Raw genomic sequence first — 19,914 nt, 5'->3', positions numbered from 1 at the left:
GGTCTGGGGAGCTGTCAGGTCAGCGTGTTCTCGGCCTGGGAATGGTCAGCCTGGCGAGCTGGTGATGGTCTTGACTGTGTAATTCTGGAACAGCGGCTGCATGAACATGCCCAGTGTGCCGGACACACACACAAACACAAAGATCCACAGGAAGAGGCGGTCGATCACCATGGCAACGTACTTCCAGTCCTCGCTCACCTGTGGATGGGGAGGGACAAAAGGGGTTTAGGTTGAAGAGTCGGATTAAGGTGAGAAGAATCGCATCGCTCGTCTTCATTCTCTCTCTAAGTACCCTCCTGCCTCCCCATGCAGAGGGCTAATGGAGGTGAGGGGTTAATGTGAGCGGAGACTCGTTCTGCCACACAGCTCTGATGAGGTCCGACACGAGTCAAGGAGGGGGAGGGGGAGGGCATACGAGATGAGAGAGAGTGATGGAGGGCAGAGAAAAAGAGGGCTGTGCTGACACTGTAACCCCTGTGACGATGACTTGGGGGAAGGGGAGGGCGTGCACTGTGCCAGGAGTGTGGTCGGTATGGCAAAGAGATGGTTACTATGTCGATGATGCACAGAATTACAGAGGATTGTTAATCCCTGTGTCAGCTTCTTTCATTCCAGGAGAGAAGACGCCTTGAGGAGGAAGAGCGATAACAAATGCCACCCTCTCTCTGCCGTCTCGGTCCCTCTCACTTGTCCAGTTATAGTCCTTCTCTATGCACACGTCATGCCGCTGCTATAATTACATGTCTGTGTTGAATATTCAGAGGGCTATGATTGCGTCACCAGATCTGTCTCCTTTGCTTATGCTCTGGTGTCGTCCCCCATGCGTTTCAAATGGCAGACTGCTGGCACTGAGAGGACAGACCTGCACAGCGCATGATGCTTTTTATTGTTAGTAACGTCTGCACAGAATAAGACGATGTCTACTATTATTTTATCCACACAGAGACAAGCTAATGATTTATTTTCATATGGAGAAGAGCCCATCGACAGGCTGGTATACTTATAGCTCTTTTCTTCACAGATATATTGGTATTAAAGTGTCTGTTGGCAAGAAATTGCAGAGCAGTGAACTGCAGCAATAAAAGGATGTATTGGCATCAGCATCACTTTCTCTTTTTGTGTTTAATTTAAAGAATCTAATTTAACAACATCATTTTGATGCGTTAAGTTATTTAAGATGGGTGCAGAGCAAAAAGATGGAAACAAACTTTGACATTATCACCGTATAAAGTTGATTTAGTCAACGTGTAGCTAACAGGTGCCTACACAGCAGCTATTGACTCAGTTGTTTGGGGCTGGGCAGGTAGCACACATAGTTTAATCAGCATTGTTTAAGATATTCATTAGAGCAGCTTCAAATGATTACAACTAAAAATACTGTAACATTTGCTTTTATTTGTCATCTCTAACTATACAGTTTATTATAAAACTGGATCTGTAGTATCTATACTCTTTATCACAAAATGTTTTATTTGTTTACGTAAGAAAATTGATGTCAATATATTGTTATCATAATTCCTATTATCACCATCAACCTAAAGGACCATGATAAGGAGCAACATAGATTACAACCCTAATGGTGTGAATATTCAGACAACACAATACTCACACTCTGATCATCATCCTCACTCTTCATGTGATTGGCGATGAAGCGAACTCCTTCCACGGCCTCATCAAAACCCGGACAGGCTTGAGCCAGCAGAGCCTGAGTCAAAGCAGGACCCCCTGCTGCTTGCTTCCCCCGTGGCAGGTTTCCAGAGCCCCCTTCCCGGCCCTCCCTCACCCTGTCCAGACCATCCATGGATCCCTCACCTGCTCCTACCAGATCCCCTCCGAACTGTTTCACAGACGCCCGGTTCACATAGCAGGTACAAGGGTCATTGTCCTCCTTGCTGAACACCCCTGTGGAGGTCCCCCCGCCAGCGTTGCCCAGCCCGAGCCCCACCATCAGCGCCCCCGCCTCCCCGCTGCGCCCGCCTTCCTTCTGCTCCTGGGCCCTCCTTCTCTGGCGCAGCCGCTGGCGCTCGCAGCTGTTCCTGGGCTGGCGCATGCAGAGCAAGGCAGGAAGCTTGTTGAGGAACACCAGTTTAACCCAAGGGGGCATGGTGTGCGTGGTCGGCGAGCGGTGGTGTACGTTGAGCACACACACACTGGTGACAATGGAGAAAGTGACCAGGACCATGGTGAACATCAGGTACTTCCCCACGAGTGGGACGTCTAGTGACGTGGGGGGGACGATCTTTGAGATCAGCAGCAGGAACACCGTGAGGGCCAGCAGCACGGAGATGCAGAGCGTCATCTTCTCTCCACAGTCGGAGGGCAGGTAGAAGACCAGGATTGCCAGCGAGGTGATGAGCACACACGGGATGATGAGGTTGATGGTGTAAAAAAGTGGCTTCCTGCGAATGATGAAGTCGTACGTGATGTCCACGTAGGTGGGGTCAGCCGGGTTCTCGTTTCGTCTGCCCGGCAGGGCGATGATGTCCCACTCGCCGCTGGGCGTGAAGTCGTCCATGCTGGCCACGTCAGCACGGAGAACCAGATCGATCTCTGTGCGGTCATAAGTCCAGGAGCGGAAGCGCAGCGTGCAGTTCTGCTGGTCAAAGGGGAAGTGCTTGACCTCGATCTTACAGGCGGACTTGTAGATGGCCGGGGGCAACCAGAAGATACTGCCATCGTAGGAAACCACCGCGTTAGAGTAGAATGACACCTCGTACACCCCATCGGCGCTGAGAGAGAGGGGGAGTGGGAGAGGGGAAAGACAAAAAAGAAGTGTCAAACACAAACAGAAACCAAAAAATATATATTTTGTAAATAGAAAGTATAATGAGCCATGTTTCCCTGCATCTTATGTACAGTGGAACATGACGCGTGTCATTATGCAGTGTGGGCTCATCAAAAAGCTCTAACACACACACACACACACACACACACGCACGCACGCACACACGCACACACGCACACACGCACACACGCACACACACGGTGTGGAGGTGCTTCAGGGTGGCAGGGTCACACACACCTGCTTCTACAAACCCAAAGAACAGGACGAACACGCAGTGTAGACAGGAAACACAGCTCACAGGGCAGACTGGTTAAATAGCTCGAATTAGACTTGTTAGAAGTCGGCTGACTGCATTAAAGCTTTAGATTGAATTTCCATTTAACGTTTGACAAGAGAACTAATTAATGATGGCTATTAATATTGTGACATCATGCAAAAGAATAATTCATCGTCTTTGACTGATTACACAATTGACCCACCTGTCAAAGTACACTCTCAAAACAACTTTCCTGCAAATGTAGTCAAATTGAATTGAGACATATGAAATTAGCAGCAGTAGCGCTGCTGTTTCTCTAGTTAATCCTTCTGTTTAGGTGCCTGACAGGAAGTTGAGGCGGTGAGGAGCACTGGGAGGATGGCGACCTGGGGTTCGTGGGATTAGGAGGATCATTTTATCCAAAGTGCCTGGGATCTTTTAATCTTTAGTAAAGTAAGGACTGAGGCACGGAAAGAGGAGAAGGCCAGACAGATCACTGATGAGCTGATTTACATACTGTAGGCTGACACTCAGTGTCCATGACACTGAGGCTAGTGGTCTGAATCCATACCTCCCTCAGACATGCAAGCTAATTGTAATAAAAAAACTAGCAAAGCAAGTTTCTGTTTTATACACGTAAAGAGTTGTATATATAATAATGCATTACAGTTAATTGCATTGGAGATCAAATTAGATAATTTTACATATCTGGGATTTTGCATACATTTGCCATATGGTTGATTTAAACCATGTCGCTCAGACCTACACTCAAGTCTGCAATAACAGCAACGCGTGCAATAGCCCGTCGTCTTAAAACTCAATATAGAACTAAATGTATAGTCTTTATGTATATTGCTAAGTAAATGGATGTTTCATTAAATTAACAATTTATTAAATTACAATCTATTCCAGTGCATGCATCCATGAGCCGTGTGCGTCTTCAGAAGCGAGTGCAAAGGAGGGAGTGAGTGACTCACTTGTTGTAGAGCACCACGTCAGGCAGCCAGATGTGTTTTGAGGGCAGCCTGACCTTCATCATCCCATCAAACTCCTCAGGGACCCAAGTCAGACGATAGTCCTGCCACTCCTGAGGGCAAATACAAACAACAGGCTTAATCACTCGTGCACCAATCACACAGCGGCAAGAGTGGCGCAGTGAGAAGAAGGTCTGTCTGTCCGTGTTTGTGTCGGTCAGTCGGTGGTCACCCGCCCGGGGAACATCCTGTGCTGTGTCCCTCTATGCTTACATCACAAACTGTCAGCCATAGAGAGAGCTTGCAGCGCTCATGTGGAGCTCGACCCAGCCACAAGCCAATCAGCATGATTTACATTTGGTACCTCTAAGTCGCTTTGTTGTGTGTACTTTCTTGTCTGTTTTGTAAATCGGTATTCTTACTTTGACGCTAGTTCTATTCATCACAAGTATCTCACTTTGTTACATTTCAAGTCGCATGACGACAGACAGAAGATAACTCAGAATAAGCTGCAGGTGTGTCTGCGGCCGCAGGAGGGAGGAGCTCCGTCAACAGGGAGGTGACGCTCCGGAAATGACACGTTACAGATGTCATATCACATATGGGTCAGGTCATATATGGGGTTAATTGGCATTATTGTACCTCGGGATAGTTAAAAACAAAAAGATACATCTATCTTAGTTATTGACTGAATTCATGGACCACCTTGCAAGCATGTGCAAACTCAGTCCCACGATGTTCACGACCTGTAACCTCAGCCAACACGTGACTTACTTTTACCTCCAGTGAGGTGTTTGAGGACTTTCTGATGTGACAGCAGAGCCTCATCCAGCTAGAAACGTGTTGAGTTCTGGGAGCGCAGTGGGACCAGAGAGAGGACTGGTTATACTGGGATAGAGAGGCCAAGTGGACGAGCAGACTGCAACGTAGTCGCTTGTGTGCGCTATGCGGTTAAATATGTTAAAACTGTGCAGTCTAGTGCAGCCGCTGTGGCGTTTATCGTTCATGTCCACGTTGTCTGCTTTGGTGATGTTTGTTTCTTTTCCTGTTGATTTTCAGGCGCTGTGCTGTCCATTGCTCGTTTTATTTATTGTCGATCACTAATTGAGTTGTATCTCTTTTCTGTTTTTTTTCTTGTGAGACAACACTGAGAAAGGCAGTTGTGTATTTATAGCATTGCTATTCAGTTGTTTGCACAGACTGCAGAGGCTGTTGATTTGGAGAGTTGTCTTGTTGTTGATGTTGTCACTCTTGTGTAAGTTTACATTTTTGTAATATTTTGTAGCCTAAATATGTTCTTTACTTTAACAGTGTTATCAATTGTCATCACCACCCACCCCCCTTTTTATGTAACCTAGTGAGATTGACCTGCTTTTTTACTTTGACCTAGAATGTCGAGCAGTAAAGCTGCTAGTTTGAGTGCATGTGTGAGCATCAGCAAGCATCCTCACGTCCTCTGTGCATTGTCTTGTTGTCCTTGTCCTGTATGCTGTGGGTCAGTCATTGACATTGCTGCATGGAAGCCTCTGTGACAGCAGTTCTGTCTGGCTCTTTTATGTTATGGCAATGTTGGAGCTGTAGTGCTCATGCATAGGTCATCTGCAGTAACGGTGATGCATTATGGTCATTACAGTTTGTCTTGGCTCCAGCTAGCTGTCCTTGGATCCCCTGCTCACCAGTTGCAATGGATCCATAGAGAACTGATGGGCATCCTTTGCTCCATTACGTGTCATAAATCTTCACTTGCGCTTGTGTGTGTGTGTGTGTGTGTGTGTATGTGTGTGTTTGTGAATATAAGACAAAAATAAAATCGAAGCTTTAAGAAATGCAGCATGTACGACGGTGACATAAGATACATTTGATATAGATCTAAATTAACATCCAAATTGAACATACGCCTGTGTAATTTGTTCAACTACTTGCTCTCAAAAGCCAGCACATATGTTGATGATGTGTGTGAGTGTCTGCATTTGTATACCTGATGTGTGTACATGTGCACACCTACATGTTCTGCCATGTTAACGGCCTCAGCTGTAAGCATACAGAGAGCCAGCCATGTAGAAGAGTGTCACCGCTCAGTCAGGGTCACATTATTCACAGGATAATGTAATAATCTACAAACCTACAAATAAGGATAATTTGTAGGTTTCATCCAAATCCACAAACTGCCAATTTCACCATCTGAGAATTAGGGGCTCAGCATTTGTACAAAAGGGGCTTTTGATATCACCAGTTATCTGTGATTTCCTGCAACATAATTTTCAACTAATTTCTCATATTTCTCCTGTCAGATTTTGGGGTTTTTGGAGGATGTGTATTGTGTGATGTCTCCCTCACTGTCTGACACACCAGTCATGTCAGCTCGACGGGCTGCTGCTCCACATGAGTAGAGGCAGGATAAGACTGCTCAGCCATAACCAGTGAAACACACAGAACACAGGGATGCATCTGTCTATTATCCATGCCCCTTGCGGTGTGTAATAAACCTCCACTGACGTGGCAGGAACATTTACACAAGGTAAAAACCATGCATAATAAAATATTGAATTCACTGTTTTTCCGCTACATTTGTTTTTTTCTGAATACATTTTTCTCTGCGTGGCAGAATGTTACCATGTTAGAACGGTAAGATGAGGAGAAGTCTCACCTGCGTGAGCCAGACGTTGGTGGTCATCACCTGCTCTCTTTCATGCTGCAGAAATAGAAGACATGTATTGTAAATGACAAACTGGGATCTAAAGGGACCACAACACTTCTAACAAGCTGAACAATGTCAATCTTTCAAAAGTGGCACAAAATGGATGCAGCAAAGTCAAAATATCTAGCATATATCCATTTTAAGTCCAGATAGACCGAGTCAAGCTCGTAATATGTAGCTTGATAGTGCCGTTCATCGATTGATCAATTTCAAATCTGAATCCCCAGTTCATAAAGCATTTTACAAAAAAAGTCTTTGCTGAAATAACCCTTATCTTATTAACACGTATGTTAATTTCTCAGGTTTTAAAGAGCTCCAAGTTCACATGAGAGTAGTACTCAACACAACGAGTAAACTGATCTACAATCCTGAAGTACTTTACTTGAGTATTTAAATGGTACGCTTCTTCATCATTTTACTACATTTCAGAGGGTTACATTGTACTGTTTACTGCACTCATTTGCCGGTAACTTATAGTTAAATACGTATACTTACAATGACTTAGTATATTAATACAATGTATTGATGCACATGAAATGAAACCACAAAATAGAATAGCATGAGTACAATTAGCTACAACAATTAGCTTACAACATTAAAATACAGATTACTTGTCACCGCATCAATAATGATAATCTGTAATAATGAAACAGGAGTGAGTAAAGTACATTTGTAGTCACTTCCTTATGTGAAATGCAGAGCTTTGGCTAAAGAGAGTATTCTTAAATTGCGGTATTGCTACGTTTACTAAAGTACAAGATCTTAATACTAATCGAGCATTGAGCCGAGAGCTTGATTCAGACTGACATTAGATTTCCATAACTAGACATTTCTTTATTTTCAGTTTTAACCATGACACAACAGACGTTTTGCACCTCGCATATTCCTTCAATGTGTAAATAATCCTTTGGAATCTCTTTTTTTTCCGTGTGCAATCAAAATCAAAGGAGGCGTATCACAGAGGACTGTCCTCACACTGTGAAAGGTGCACTCGAGAGTCAAGCATGCACACTCACCACGCTGATGAGCTGAGCCAACGACACCATCAGCTGCACGGTAACCAGCTCGGAGCCGTTAGTCGCGGGACGGATCAGTTTGTTGTAGTGGGCCGGGTTTAAGAGATGCTCCACCAACCGCTCCTCTGTGTCTGCCCCGAGGCCGCCTATAGCGAGAACACATCATCATCATCATCATCATCATCATCATCATCTGCCTCCGTCATGAGACAGCAATGGATGCAGCCATCTGAGTCTCTCTTGGTACTTTAAACCATTATCATATTGGATGATAGTCTAACCAGAGCAGGACTCAGTGGTGCTGTTGGGTTTCTCTGTTTGGCCACGGCCCTCACTGTCAGCATTGAACGCTGGCTATCCATGTGTATCAAGGATGCAGCGTCTTTGAACCGCGGCATCATTCATCACTGCCGGCTGGATTTTTTTTACAAGATCTGACATCATAAGAGTGAGTCAACCGGTCTGAAGGTCTCTGTCGCTCTCTCCGTACCTCTGCTCCTTTCTCCATCTCTTCCCCTCTGCTGCATTGCACTTCTTCCCAACTGCCAGTCTTTTGTAGCTCTGGGTTATTTTCACTCCATCTCTCACCCCCCCCCCCCCCCCCCCCCCCCCCCCCCTCTGTCCCTCCCTCCCTTCTGTCAGCCATCGCCTCCATCTGTGGGAGACCGGAGTCGTATCTGTGTGAGCGGTGGAGTTTGGGCAGAGCCGTCACAATAGCACACACACACACACACACACACACACACACACACACACACACACACACACACACGGGAGGGGAGGTGTGTTACTGAGAGAGGAAAACAACTGTTCTGCACCGCCTCCTTCCTCGCTCTCACTCCCTGCCTCTGTGGCATCTGCTCGCTCCTGTGCTGCATCTTTTCACTCTCGTCATCCCCTCACACGTTCCCCCTGAAGATGAACACAGGCTGCTTTCTGTTAACTTGATACCAAACATGTAAAAAGCTGTTATTTTAAGTCAAATGAGTTGATGAACCCTTTCATTTACAAGAGGGGCCTATTAACAAAACAAAGACTAAAACAGAAAAATTAGTGGAATAATCTAAATAATATATAATACAATACAAAGATTCAACCAAACCACAGACAACTCATTGTACAGCTTTGTTCCCTTATTTTACATTCGGCATTTGCACAAAACTAACTAAATTTACTAAAATAACAATTGCTGGAACAAATAAAATCAATGAATCGATAAATGATCCATAGAAAGTCAAGTAATTTCTTTCTGTTTCATATCATTGTCAATTAAATAGATGTGGGGTTCGGACAAAGCAAACAATTTGAAGTTCTTTAGGTTCCATGAAAATTGTGATGAGCATTTCGTAGACCAAATGATTCATTGGTTAATACAATAGTCACCCGACTAATTGATAATGAAAACAAAGGTTAGTTGCAGCTCTATCAATTGTACACACAACAAAGAGAGAGAAGAAAAAAAGTCAAGAAGGGAAGTAAACTCAAAAAGAAGAACAGGTACATTTGAGATGGAACAAAATGGAAGTATAAAATGGATATTAAAGAGCTTTAAACACTGATGTTATTTCTTCCCCATTTCCCTCTGAAAATGCCTCTGAGCTCCTCTGACACTCAGTCCTCCCCCTCTATGTCCCCCCTGACCCCCCCCCCCCTCCCCCTCCTCTTTCCCTGTAGCACTGCTGTGTTCACTGAGCAGGAATGATAGCCTCTGTCTCTGGATCAATGAGGACTCTATTCATACCCCGTAAACTACACACAACTCCTCGCTCCCACCTTATTTTTAATCTCCTCCTCCTCCCCGTGTCGCCGTCTTTTTCCGTCTCATGTTCTTTTACACTTTCGCCGTCTTTCCATCATCCGAGCCGGCCCTTATTTTCTCTTCACTCGTCACCCTGACCGTCTCCCTCGCGCTCATCCTTCTTGTTATCTCCATCTCTCCGTCGCTGACAGCCACTGTCCATTTATTGCCCCTTCGCTCGCTAATCCACCCTCATCAATAGACATCCTGTCAGCACATGTGTGTAGCACTCTGGTTGTTTATTGTGCACAGGAGACAGTTTGCTTTTTTGTGTGTGTATGTGATTGTGTGTGTGTGTCCATGCGTACGTGTGTCTGTGTGTGTGTTTGTGTGTGTGTGTGTGTGTGTGTGTGTGCACATATTCATGAGGGAAATAAACAATACTGCCTGTGCCTGGACCATATGAGTAATGCACATTATTCCCAGAAGCCCGAGGCAATAACACTGCCGGATGAGACAGAAAGCTAATACCGTTCACTTAAACAATGATGAAGCAGAAAAAGCCTTAATTTCCATCAGCTCATAATGTAAATGGTAGTTTCACGCTCAAACGAGCTAGATGACGTGTACATTGTCAAAGTGATATTCAGTTATTTTTCTTTGTAAACACTTTCTGCGAGGGATTATATTTGCTTCAGATTGTATATGATATCAAGCCTTTTGAAGCGTCTGTGCACTTTATACTCTGAAAAAGAAAGATTGAATGCAAAGTCCTTCAAATCTCATCAGACCTCCTAACAGGTGAGAGCTGATTCCCCTCATCTTTGATATCATGTTTGAGTCGCTGCATGAACGGTAATTATAAAAAGCTGCTCTGTCAAAGACCCCCGAAGATGACTAAGACCAAAACAAAAGGCCAAAATGATTCAGTTTATTGCAAGCAAAATATTGGGTTTCTTTCTCTCTGACAAAAAACAACAAGCCTGAAATTATTTCAGGTTTGATTTTTATCCATCCATCCATCCATTTTCAATACCGCTTATCCTCATTAGGGTCGCGGGGCGCTGGAGCCTATCCCAGCTGACATAGGGCGAAGGCAGGGGACACCCTGGACAGGCCGCCAGTCCATCGAGGGCACATGTAGGGACATACAACCATTCACTCTCACATTCACACCTATGGGACATTTAGAGATCAATTAACCTGCAGCATGTCTTTGGACTGTGGGAGGAAGCCGGAGAGCCCGGAGAGAACCCACGCTGCCACGGGGAGAACATGCAAACTCCACACAGAAGGACCGCTCCGACCGGGAATCGAACCCGCGGCCCTCTTGCTGTGAGGCGACAGTGCTAGCCACTACACCACCGTGCAGCATATACATATACATATATATATATATATATATATATATATATATATATATATATATATATATATATATATATATATATATATATATACATATACATATACATATACATATACATATACATATACATATACATACATATACATATACATATATTTATACATATATATATATATACATATATACACACACATGTATGTATATATATACACATGTATGTATATATATACATACATGTATGTATATATATACAACTGCCAACTGCACTTTCCAGAATAAAACATCCTAGGCATTTGCATCCCACTCAAATATTTGCATGCATGCACTCAGGATGAAAGTCTAGACTAATATTTTACGACACTGAGACCAATTATAAACCAAAACCGAGAGCTTTTCTAGTTAATTCTCTCTGAAGAACAAGGCGGTGTGTAAAAATATCTGCACACTGCAGCCTGATCACCGCACAAACATGTTCATCCTCGGCACTTACTTATGCTTCTAACCAAAGAGTGATCTCGCTCTTTCACACAATACGCTGTCGTGCTAAAGGCCCAGCTGAGTGGTCGCAATGTTGACGGCAGCTCAGGTTGTATTCTGCTGCTTTTCCAGTTCAAATATTGCAAACTTAATGTGACACTATGAATATTTCAGCAGGGCTCCCCATTAGACCCTGGAGCCAGGAAAGTTACACACCACCACGCACGCACAGACAGACACACACATACACACACACACACACACACACACACCTCTGTGACACAGAACAGAAAGAGGTGTGGGATGGTAGCCGTGTTCAGTGAATGCTTCCCATATACATCCGTCACTGATCTTAACGTGCTGCTGATCAACCTCACCAAGTGTGTTGTTCTTAGTCACGATTTTTTAAAAAGTCGCTGCATGCAGTAACTCAAAATCACCAATCGTTAAGTTGTACAGTGTTGTTTGCAGTTAGAGGCCATGCACGCTGTAAAGACAAATGTGGAGAAAATGAGGGTGGATCGAGACCTTAATTGAATTATCCTGCTAAGACAATTACAGTGATGATCTCTATTTATACGACGCGCATGAGAAAAGGTTGGAGGGGCAGTAGGGTCTTTCTGCTCTGCGTTCTGCCAAAGAGGCTTTTTGGCTGCAGCTGGGACCTTTTATGCAGAAATATTCTTAAATCAATAATGGAGCGATCCATTGATCTACTAGCCAGCACCCAATTGGCATCGTCGTGCCGATAAAACTGAGGTATTAATATTGATCCAACCGCAATATCACAGCACTCCAAAAACAAAGCTGTCCCACTGTGGACTAACTGAGAGTGCATGGAAGAAGCTTTTTTTGTCGCCAAATTTGAGAAACTCCACAGCCAGGAAACGTGTGGCCAGTTAAGTGTTTTTGATTCACTACTGTAAAAGTTCAGAGAATCTCGAGCTGCCTGGTGCTTGGAAGAAGAAGCTCCGAAGCCAGAAATATATAATAATCATTATTTAATCATAACAAACAAGAGTCATCTGTATACATACATGGTCCAGGCCCGGACGCGCTCACATGATTCCGCTTCCACAGTCTCCTGACGTAGCCAGCAGTTTCTGTCTGGCGTCACCACGTAAGAGACCAAATTCACGTCTTACAATTAGTTTTATTCGCAGTCCATTCGCTGAGCTAAGCTCCCATTGGTTAGTGGAGGTATTCATGCAAATACCTTTCAGAGACACAGCATGCTACGCTGACCAGCGAGTAAGACATGAGGTTCACACCTGAGGGTTAGTTCCATTGGCCACTTCAAAGAATGCCTCCAATCGATAAATTAGCGGGGTCAAAGCTCACACTTCCAGTCAAGGACAGGAAGTTCCCCTTCAGAATAAAACTTATTATCCTGCCTTCAGAATAAAAGCAACGTCTCAGGTTTCAATCGACATCCCTTTTAACTATTATCTAAACAATAAAACATCATTCATTCTCATGCATCATACAATTAATCATTACATTTGTCATTAACAAACAGAATAATAAAACTGTGATCCTCTCTTATGCTTTATAATACATTCCTCAAAATATTCCTCAAATTAATTATCATAACTTTCTTTATGTATTAATTTAAAACATAACCTCTCTTAAGTGTATATAAAATCCACTACAACTCAACACTACCGATGAGGAAACATACTTTTACAACAATGCTGCTTCCCCTCGTACTTATGAACAACACTATACTGCTAATCAGAATGCTGTTACTGATACTAATATACACTTAATCCCTTATATCAAATCAGATTGTACGTTATTTTTGCAGAAATTAAATACAAAGCTGCACATAAATGGACAGGATATAATAATAGTAAATACACAAGAGAAACTAGATTTAACGTGGCCAGATGTAAACAAACGCATACTGTGGGGTCAAGCATTGCTCCAACCATAGACATAAGGTATAGCTTTAACCTACAATGCTCTTTCTAATTCAAGTCAACATCTTATCGTTTACAGTTAAGTTAAATATACAAATGTTTTCTGTTTAATGTTATAGCGCAGTTTAAAAAATGGCATCTTAGGTCTCAATATCAAATAGGCTTAGTCTAAAATTGGTGATGGTGTTGAAGTGGTTTGGACTGCAGAAGAATATATAGCTGTGAAACTCAGAAACTGTGAAATCATCATATGCAGTTTGGTTTTTATTGTATTACTTATAGCCCTGAGGAGCGTAGCTGTTTGACGACACGGATTGCAATAAAATACATCATTTGAACTGCCTCATGCCTCTCATAACAGCTATTATTTAAGCTATTAGTTGGATATCCGTAAATCTTTATATGTTATCACCAGGTCGAAGTCTGCTGTTATATATGCACACGTGCGGAGATAGGACAGCAATACATGTATCCAGAACACATTTTGGCTTATTTTGCAGAAGTCCTGATCACAATCATAACAAAAAAAATATTTTGTGTCTCTCTACAGAGGCATTACTTTCTATTGATAAGCATTAGTTTCTCTAGTTGTATGGCACTTTTAGATGTAAGATCATGTGTAGAGTTTCATTCATGTTGTCACCAGATGAAGGTTTGCCTTATTTTGAATACACTTCTACACACACCTGTATTACAGCAACATAAGCACAACTTTGCCTCAATGTTAGTCAACTTTTTACTTCTTTTTTTTTTAATAAACTTGAATTAAAACTCGTAACTTTTGCAAACGTCTCTTATCTGCTTGTCTTTCCCACTGCTTAAGTTTCTATTAAAGCTCTGTGCTTCCCTCTAATCTGCTGTGTGTGCTACTACCGCTGCACATTCATTCACACGAACACTCACACACTCGATCGTGCACAAATCACACATGAGAGCACACAGTCTGACACAGGGGATCACACACACACACACACACACACACGTTCTCACAGTCAAATGAAGGCCTCTGTTGAGTGACTTCTGTGCACTTCTTATCGCAGATGCAGCCCTTATCCGATGATCTCATCCTGTTGCTGCCGCGTGTTGGGAGTTAGTCCAGAGAGAGCAAGATGGAGAAAATGAGGGAGCATAGATAAAGATAAAAAGTGACAGAAAGAGAGAGAGAGAGAACTGTTGTAACGTGCAGGTTGAGATGCTGCAGAGATCGGTGGGCTGGAGCAGTGCAGCAGAAAAGTGATGACAGGCTAAACTGACTGTGCAGGAACTTTTTAGACCGTACAGCTGTGCCAAAGAAATGGTTAGTTGATATATTCACTAAGTGCATTCATGAAGCAGAGGACAGAGATTATGGCGCATGCACAAACACACGCAGTCACACATGCAAAGAGGATGACTTGGCCGCGTGTCAAACATCTGTTTTGAGATGCGGCTGATGAAAAGTGTTGCCGCGAAAATAATCCAAGCACTCTGTACGCCCTGTGGTAATGAGACTGTCGCACACCGTGCTCCGTATCCAGTAACCCCCCCTGCATCGGGTCAACTCCGCACCACAGACCTGTTTATTATGCATGGCCTGCAGGGGAAATGACAAGAGACATCCTCCTCACACAACAGGACAGCCACATTATTGTCTGAGACAGGTGGTGAAATGTCCTTGAGCGCCCTTGAACAGTCACTGAACGTGAGACTCCTTTTGTGTGCACGTCCATGTACGTTAAAGTCTAAATGAATGGAAGAACATATTGTCGTGCACATGGAGGTGTACAGTTACGAGTGTTGTCCCTCTAATTCCATCCATGCACATGTTGTCTTGTGTGTGTTTTTACGATGTTGTGTTTTTTAGCTTCTTTGTAGGGAATCTCAAAACTGTGTTTATAGCTAGGTGTGCGACCATGTGTTCATTCTTCATTTGCGTGTGGCTTGAGTTTTAAGTCTCTGAAGATGATGCTAATCAGACTTTCTCCCTGAAGGGGAGATGACTCATTAGTACACCACTGCTTATGCAGCTCCATAAAGTGATTTTTCATGTTGGTAGCATTTTCTAGTACACATACGTCCTGTTTGAAGTCAGGGAATGATCAACCAATAAAACTGAGTGCTCAGGGACACCGAATATGTTCAGCAATTTTAGAGCAGCTTAATAAACAAGACACATTCTTGGTTAGCTCTTCGTTCTATTTGTTTTTATTTATTGCAATATTCTATTTTTTATATATTTCAATTGTAATACAAAGAGACCCATATTACTTCAGGACACTTTATATTTGTGATGTTTTTTATTTGTTTTGTGAGTATCCGATTTGTATCTGCTTTTACATTGTGTGGGAAATTGTTGCATAAAGCTCTTTTTAAGTGTGTGTGTGTGTGTGTGCATGTGTGTGTGTGTGTGTTTGTGTGTGTGTATGTGTGTCTGTGTGTGTGTGTTACAAAAAGGAAAAAAAGCAAGAGCATGTTGTCGCCATGGGTGATGTTGATCAGTTAGTAAATGCAAGGCAGATGGTGTGAGCGGATGGAGGTGCGTGTGTGCGTGTGTGTGTGTGTGTGTGTGTGTGTGTGTGTGTGTGTGCGTGTGTGTGTGCGTGTGTGCGTGCAGTTAAGTGTAGTTATGTGTGCTGCTACACAGCCAGTGATAAACAGTCTTTTTGCTTGGAGACACAAAGCTGGTCTCCTCCCTGTCACTACTATGGATTGGCTGAACATATTACGGTGGTTGTAATTCAACCAATCTGAGCTTTGGGAAAACCCTCGCTGAGCAGAAATTAACACCAAATTAGAGCCAATTTACGGAGGTAAAATATGTCCAAACACCCTAATGGCTTTACACTTAACACATACCTCATTTGCTCCTAATGCACTGCAACAACAGTGTTTTAAATAAGACTCATCTACTCAGTGCATGTGCTCAATGAAGACAAAAAAGACCATTTATCAGTCCGGACAGAAGGCATTTCCTGCTCAATCAAACATCATTTGTTCTTTGAAGACAGGATGTAGAAGTTGTTTTAGCTCAGCATGTCTCTCATTAACCTGCCCACTCAATGCAAGACCTCAGTGTTAATGAGAGAGAGAGGAGGGGGGTAAGTGGGTGATAACATAATGTATTACCCTCCCTCTCTCTCCCTCTCTCTCTCTCTCTCTCTCTCTCTCTCTGAGAGAGAAGGAGATAACTAATGCAACAAACAACATTAAACGATTTAAAACGTCCTCACAATGTGATGTATTCTATTTAATGTGTTGCCAAAGTGGTACCCATCAGTAGTAAGCTCACTAATAAGTCCATACAATAATATTATTGTGATACAATAATGAGCACATGGTGTTACTTTATAAAGTATAGGCCTCTAAACGCACTATGAAGTCAACTGATAGGCTACATGAAAGGATGTCTTTTAGTTAGTAACCGGATAGTGATGTTAGCCGTGGCATTTGTTTCTACATTGTGCGCATGTCATATATATGCAGTGGACAATATTTATCCTCCACATCGTTCCGTCGCGCTCGCTGTTGTTACGAGAAGAAGAAAAAAATGGTGACACAACAATGAAGGAGTCATTTCCTCCGCGTCTGGCTCTCCTCAGCATCTCACCGATCCTTTTGTTTTCACACTCGCTGCCTCATTACTTTGAAAGCAAGCTGATCCCCTTGAATGCACGAACTCGCAGTGGATGTGGCCCTATATAAAGGTGACGGTGCACACGAACGCGCATCGATGGAGCCATTAGACGGACAAGTTACTCACCTCTCGCAATGGCGAGGACAGCGAGCAGCAGCAGCGGCGGCCAGCCGTCCGTCATCTTACGTGCGTCCGAGCGCGCTCTGAGCACCGAAAAGGTGTTCACCGCGATGGAGAGGCCACCCCAAGCACACACCCGCAGTGTTACACCCCCTCCTCCTCACGAACCAGCTGCCTTCACTCTCTACCTGGCATGTTGACGTCAGGGCTCTGCGTCGGTCCGCACCTCTTCGCCCCAAAACAGGGAGAAAATAGAAATACCTCGGCGGGGCCAGGTACGCTCGTGCGCTGGGTCGTGCGGTGCTGCCTGTCCGTGCTGTGCACCGCTTGGCGATGCGTCGCGTTGGGGAGGCGGGGGCGGGGTGCGCGCGGGGGGGGAGCGCGGAGTGTGTGTGTGTGTGTGGGGGGGGGGGGGTCAGCAGCTAGCGATGCCCGTGTCTTTCCCGCACGAAGTCTCACTCCACCATATAATATGAATTGCTCTGAGGCACGCGCAGTGTTTGTGGTGCTCAATAGTGACATTGACAAACTTAATGTCTCAATCTGCTTTATCTTTAATATTAGCCACAGGCCAAATTGTTTTGGCAGCATGACGTATTTCATATCTTCAAGAATGTATCTTTCATCACATACAGCCATGGCAGCACATATGATAACATCTGCATGCGAGCCTTTACTGCGTGAGGTTTACTGAGAAAATAAAAATATATATATAATACGTAAGAGTAAAACAAGCACAATTTGGACATGTAAAGTTGTAAATATTGTAAATGTTGAGGTGTGAATCTCCCTGCTCTAGTTTCTGTGTATATCTGACACACCTCACATCTGCCGATTACAATAACATCACTTTTTTTGTCTAGGATTGCCTTAGCCGATAATCATATTTTATTCTGTGAATATGTATCACCTTTTAAAAGCTGAGGGGCATCCCTTGCTTTTCTGTGTGACCTCTTTTTCTTCATATGTTCCCTTCCTGTCACATATCTTTTATTAAATGTCTCTTTTAGTTTTTTACAATCTAGTCCACTGAAGTGACCTTTAATCCACATTCACAAAGTCAAACATGCAGGAGTTAGGTATGCATGAAAGACCAGGTATACAGGAGTCAGGATGATCATATGCTTTCGACTCGTTCTGGATATTGTAACATGCTACTACGGGTCATGTGGAGAGTCCGGGTATTTGATAATAACAAAAATATAACAACAGATTTGAATGATGAGGGTGGGAGGTAATGCAGTAAATGAAGAGGGGTACAGGAGGAGTCAAACGAGCGTGGGAGGCAGGAAGGGCTGGATGGTGGGAAGAGCAAACTAATATACAGGAGTGCAGGATGAAGGGAGGGGGTGGTTGCCGTGGTGACAAAGAGAAACCAGAAAGCTCCAAGAGGAAACAACCTGTTTCCCCCTTTATTTGGTCTATTTTCATTACAGACAAACACAAAAGATAGACATGCGCAGCGGGCACACACCACACTCACACACACACACACACACACACACACACACACACACAACACAGACACACACACACACACAACACGCACACACTAGTGCATAAATGCACACAATGCATACACGCACACAAATGCCCTAACAGGCAAACTCCTCCACAGTAATGTCTTCCTCTTCTCATGCTATCTTTACACTCTTCCTCTCGCCTTCTCTCTGTACAGTCCTTTCCTTTCTCCCTCTCTACCTCTCCTCTGCAGTGAATGAGCTGACCTGACAGTGCTCCTCCTCTGCACTGAGTGCTGTGAGTCTCTGAATTATTTAAAAGCTGGGACCCCCACGAGTGCTTGTCTTCCCCGAACACCCCCTCACACTCTCCCTCCCTCCCTCTCTCCTCTTCCCTCTGTCCCTTCCTCTCTTGCTGTCATTCTGTCTTCTTCTGCTGCAATTACTTCCTGTGGTTCTGTCATGCGACACTTTGATTAACAACACAGAAATCTGATCTATGAATCACAGAATTAAAACACCACCGCAACATAGAAGAAATAATTAGGTTCACATTACATCACATTTGACCACATTTCCTTGACAGCTGTGATTACTTATTTGTACACAGTCATTGTATAAAATGATGTACTGTTATAGATTGAGCAACCCAGTGGTATAAAAAGTAGTAAAAATGTACCTCAAAGTTGATAATTATCAATTAATATCGTAAGAAAATAATAGACATGTTGCTTTCTTACTTCTTTATGTTTTTCTTCTATTACTTCTGTAATTTGTTTTAGTAAAGTTAAAGTAATACTATTTGTACCACTAATATTATAAACTCATATCCAGAAATTGCAAGTGACAAGGTAGCACAACATGTAAACCTACTTTGTTGTGCTGAAGGTGCAGGCGATATAGAAAAGTCATCGCTCAACTTTACATGAGCTATGAAAAATGTCCCAAGGATGCAGTTTTCATGCTGCAGATCCTGCAGTTTTTAAATGTTTTAGCAGGATCACTTTCTCAGAAAAATAAAAGAAACACATAATTTAAAAAATCCCTAAAATAAGAGACAGAGTTTCAAGCCTTTAACATCGGAGGCTAGATGGTTACCAAACCCAACATTTCGAAAACAGACTGTCAAGCTCTGCAAGAATCATGTGTCCGGCACCCCGGGCCTCTTGTTTGTTTTGACCTACTTTGTGATTTTAATTAAGAGAACATGGAGGACTAACCACAACAGATAACATGGATGGAAGGAATGGTGATCGTTAGCGCTGTCTGCTGTTGTGTAACATTGCCATTTGTGACACACTGGGTATGGAAAGATCGCCCAGATTAGAGACGGCTCCTCAACCAGAGAGCCTTGGTGCAAGCTTGTAGAAATAAGCATCTGCCCTTGAGCAAAGCATATATTTGTTCCAGAGTCGACCCTGTGCTTTGACCCCTTGAGGGGGTGTCATATGATTAATAAAGTGCAACAAAGTCCGTTTCATAAGAA

General features: G+C 43.4%; 1 protein-coding gene across 1 annotated transcript; it reads right to left on the bottom strand.

Annotated features, from left to right (window-relative positions):
- Positions 1-16,488, bottom strand: chrnb2 (cholinergic receptor, nicotinic, beta 2). The gene is given in 9 exon segments (XM_034553362.1): positions 1-198; positions 1,610-1,735; positions 1,823-1,902; positions 1,972-2,729; positions 4,019-4,128; positions 6,663-6,707; positions 7,730-7,875; positions 15,231-15,249; positions 16,444-16,488. Coding segments are annotated over 9 exon segments (1,482 nt in total). The 3' UTR covers positions 1-45.
- Positions 16,489-19,914: the final 3,426 nt, after the last annotated feature.

This window comes from Cyclopterus lumpus, chromosome 16 (genome assembly GCF_009769545.1).
Source record: "Cyclopterus lumpus isolate fCycLum1 chromosome 16, fCycLum1.pri, whole genome shotgun sequence".
Lineage (NCBI taxonomy): Eukaryota > Metazoa > Chordata > Actinopteri > Perciformes > Cyclopteridae > Cyclopterus > Cyclopterus lumpus.
This window is presented reverse-complemented; position numbering and strand designations above follow the sequence as displayed.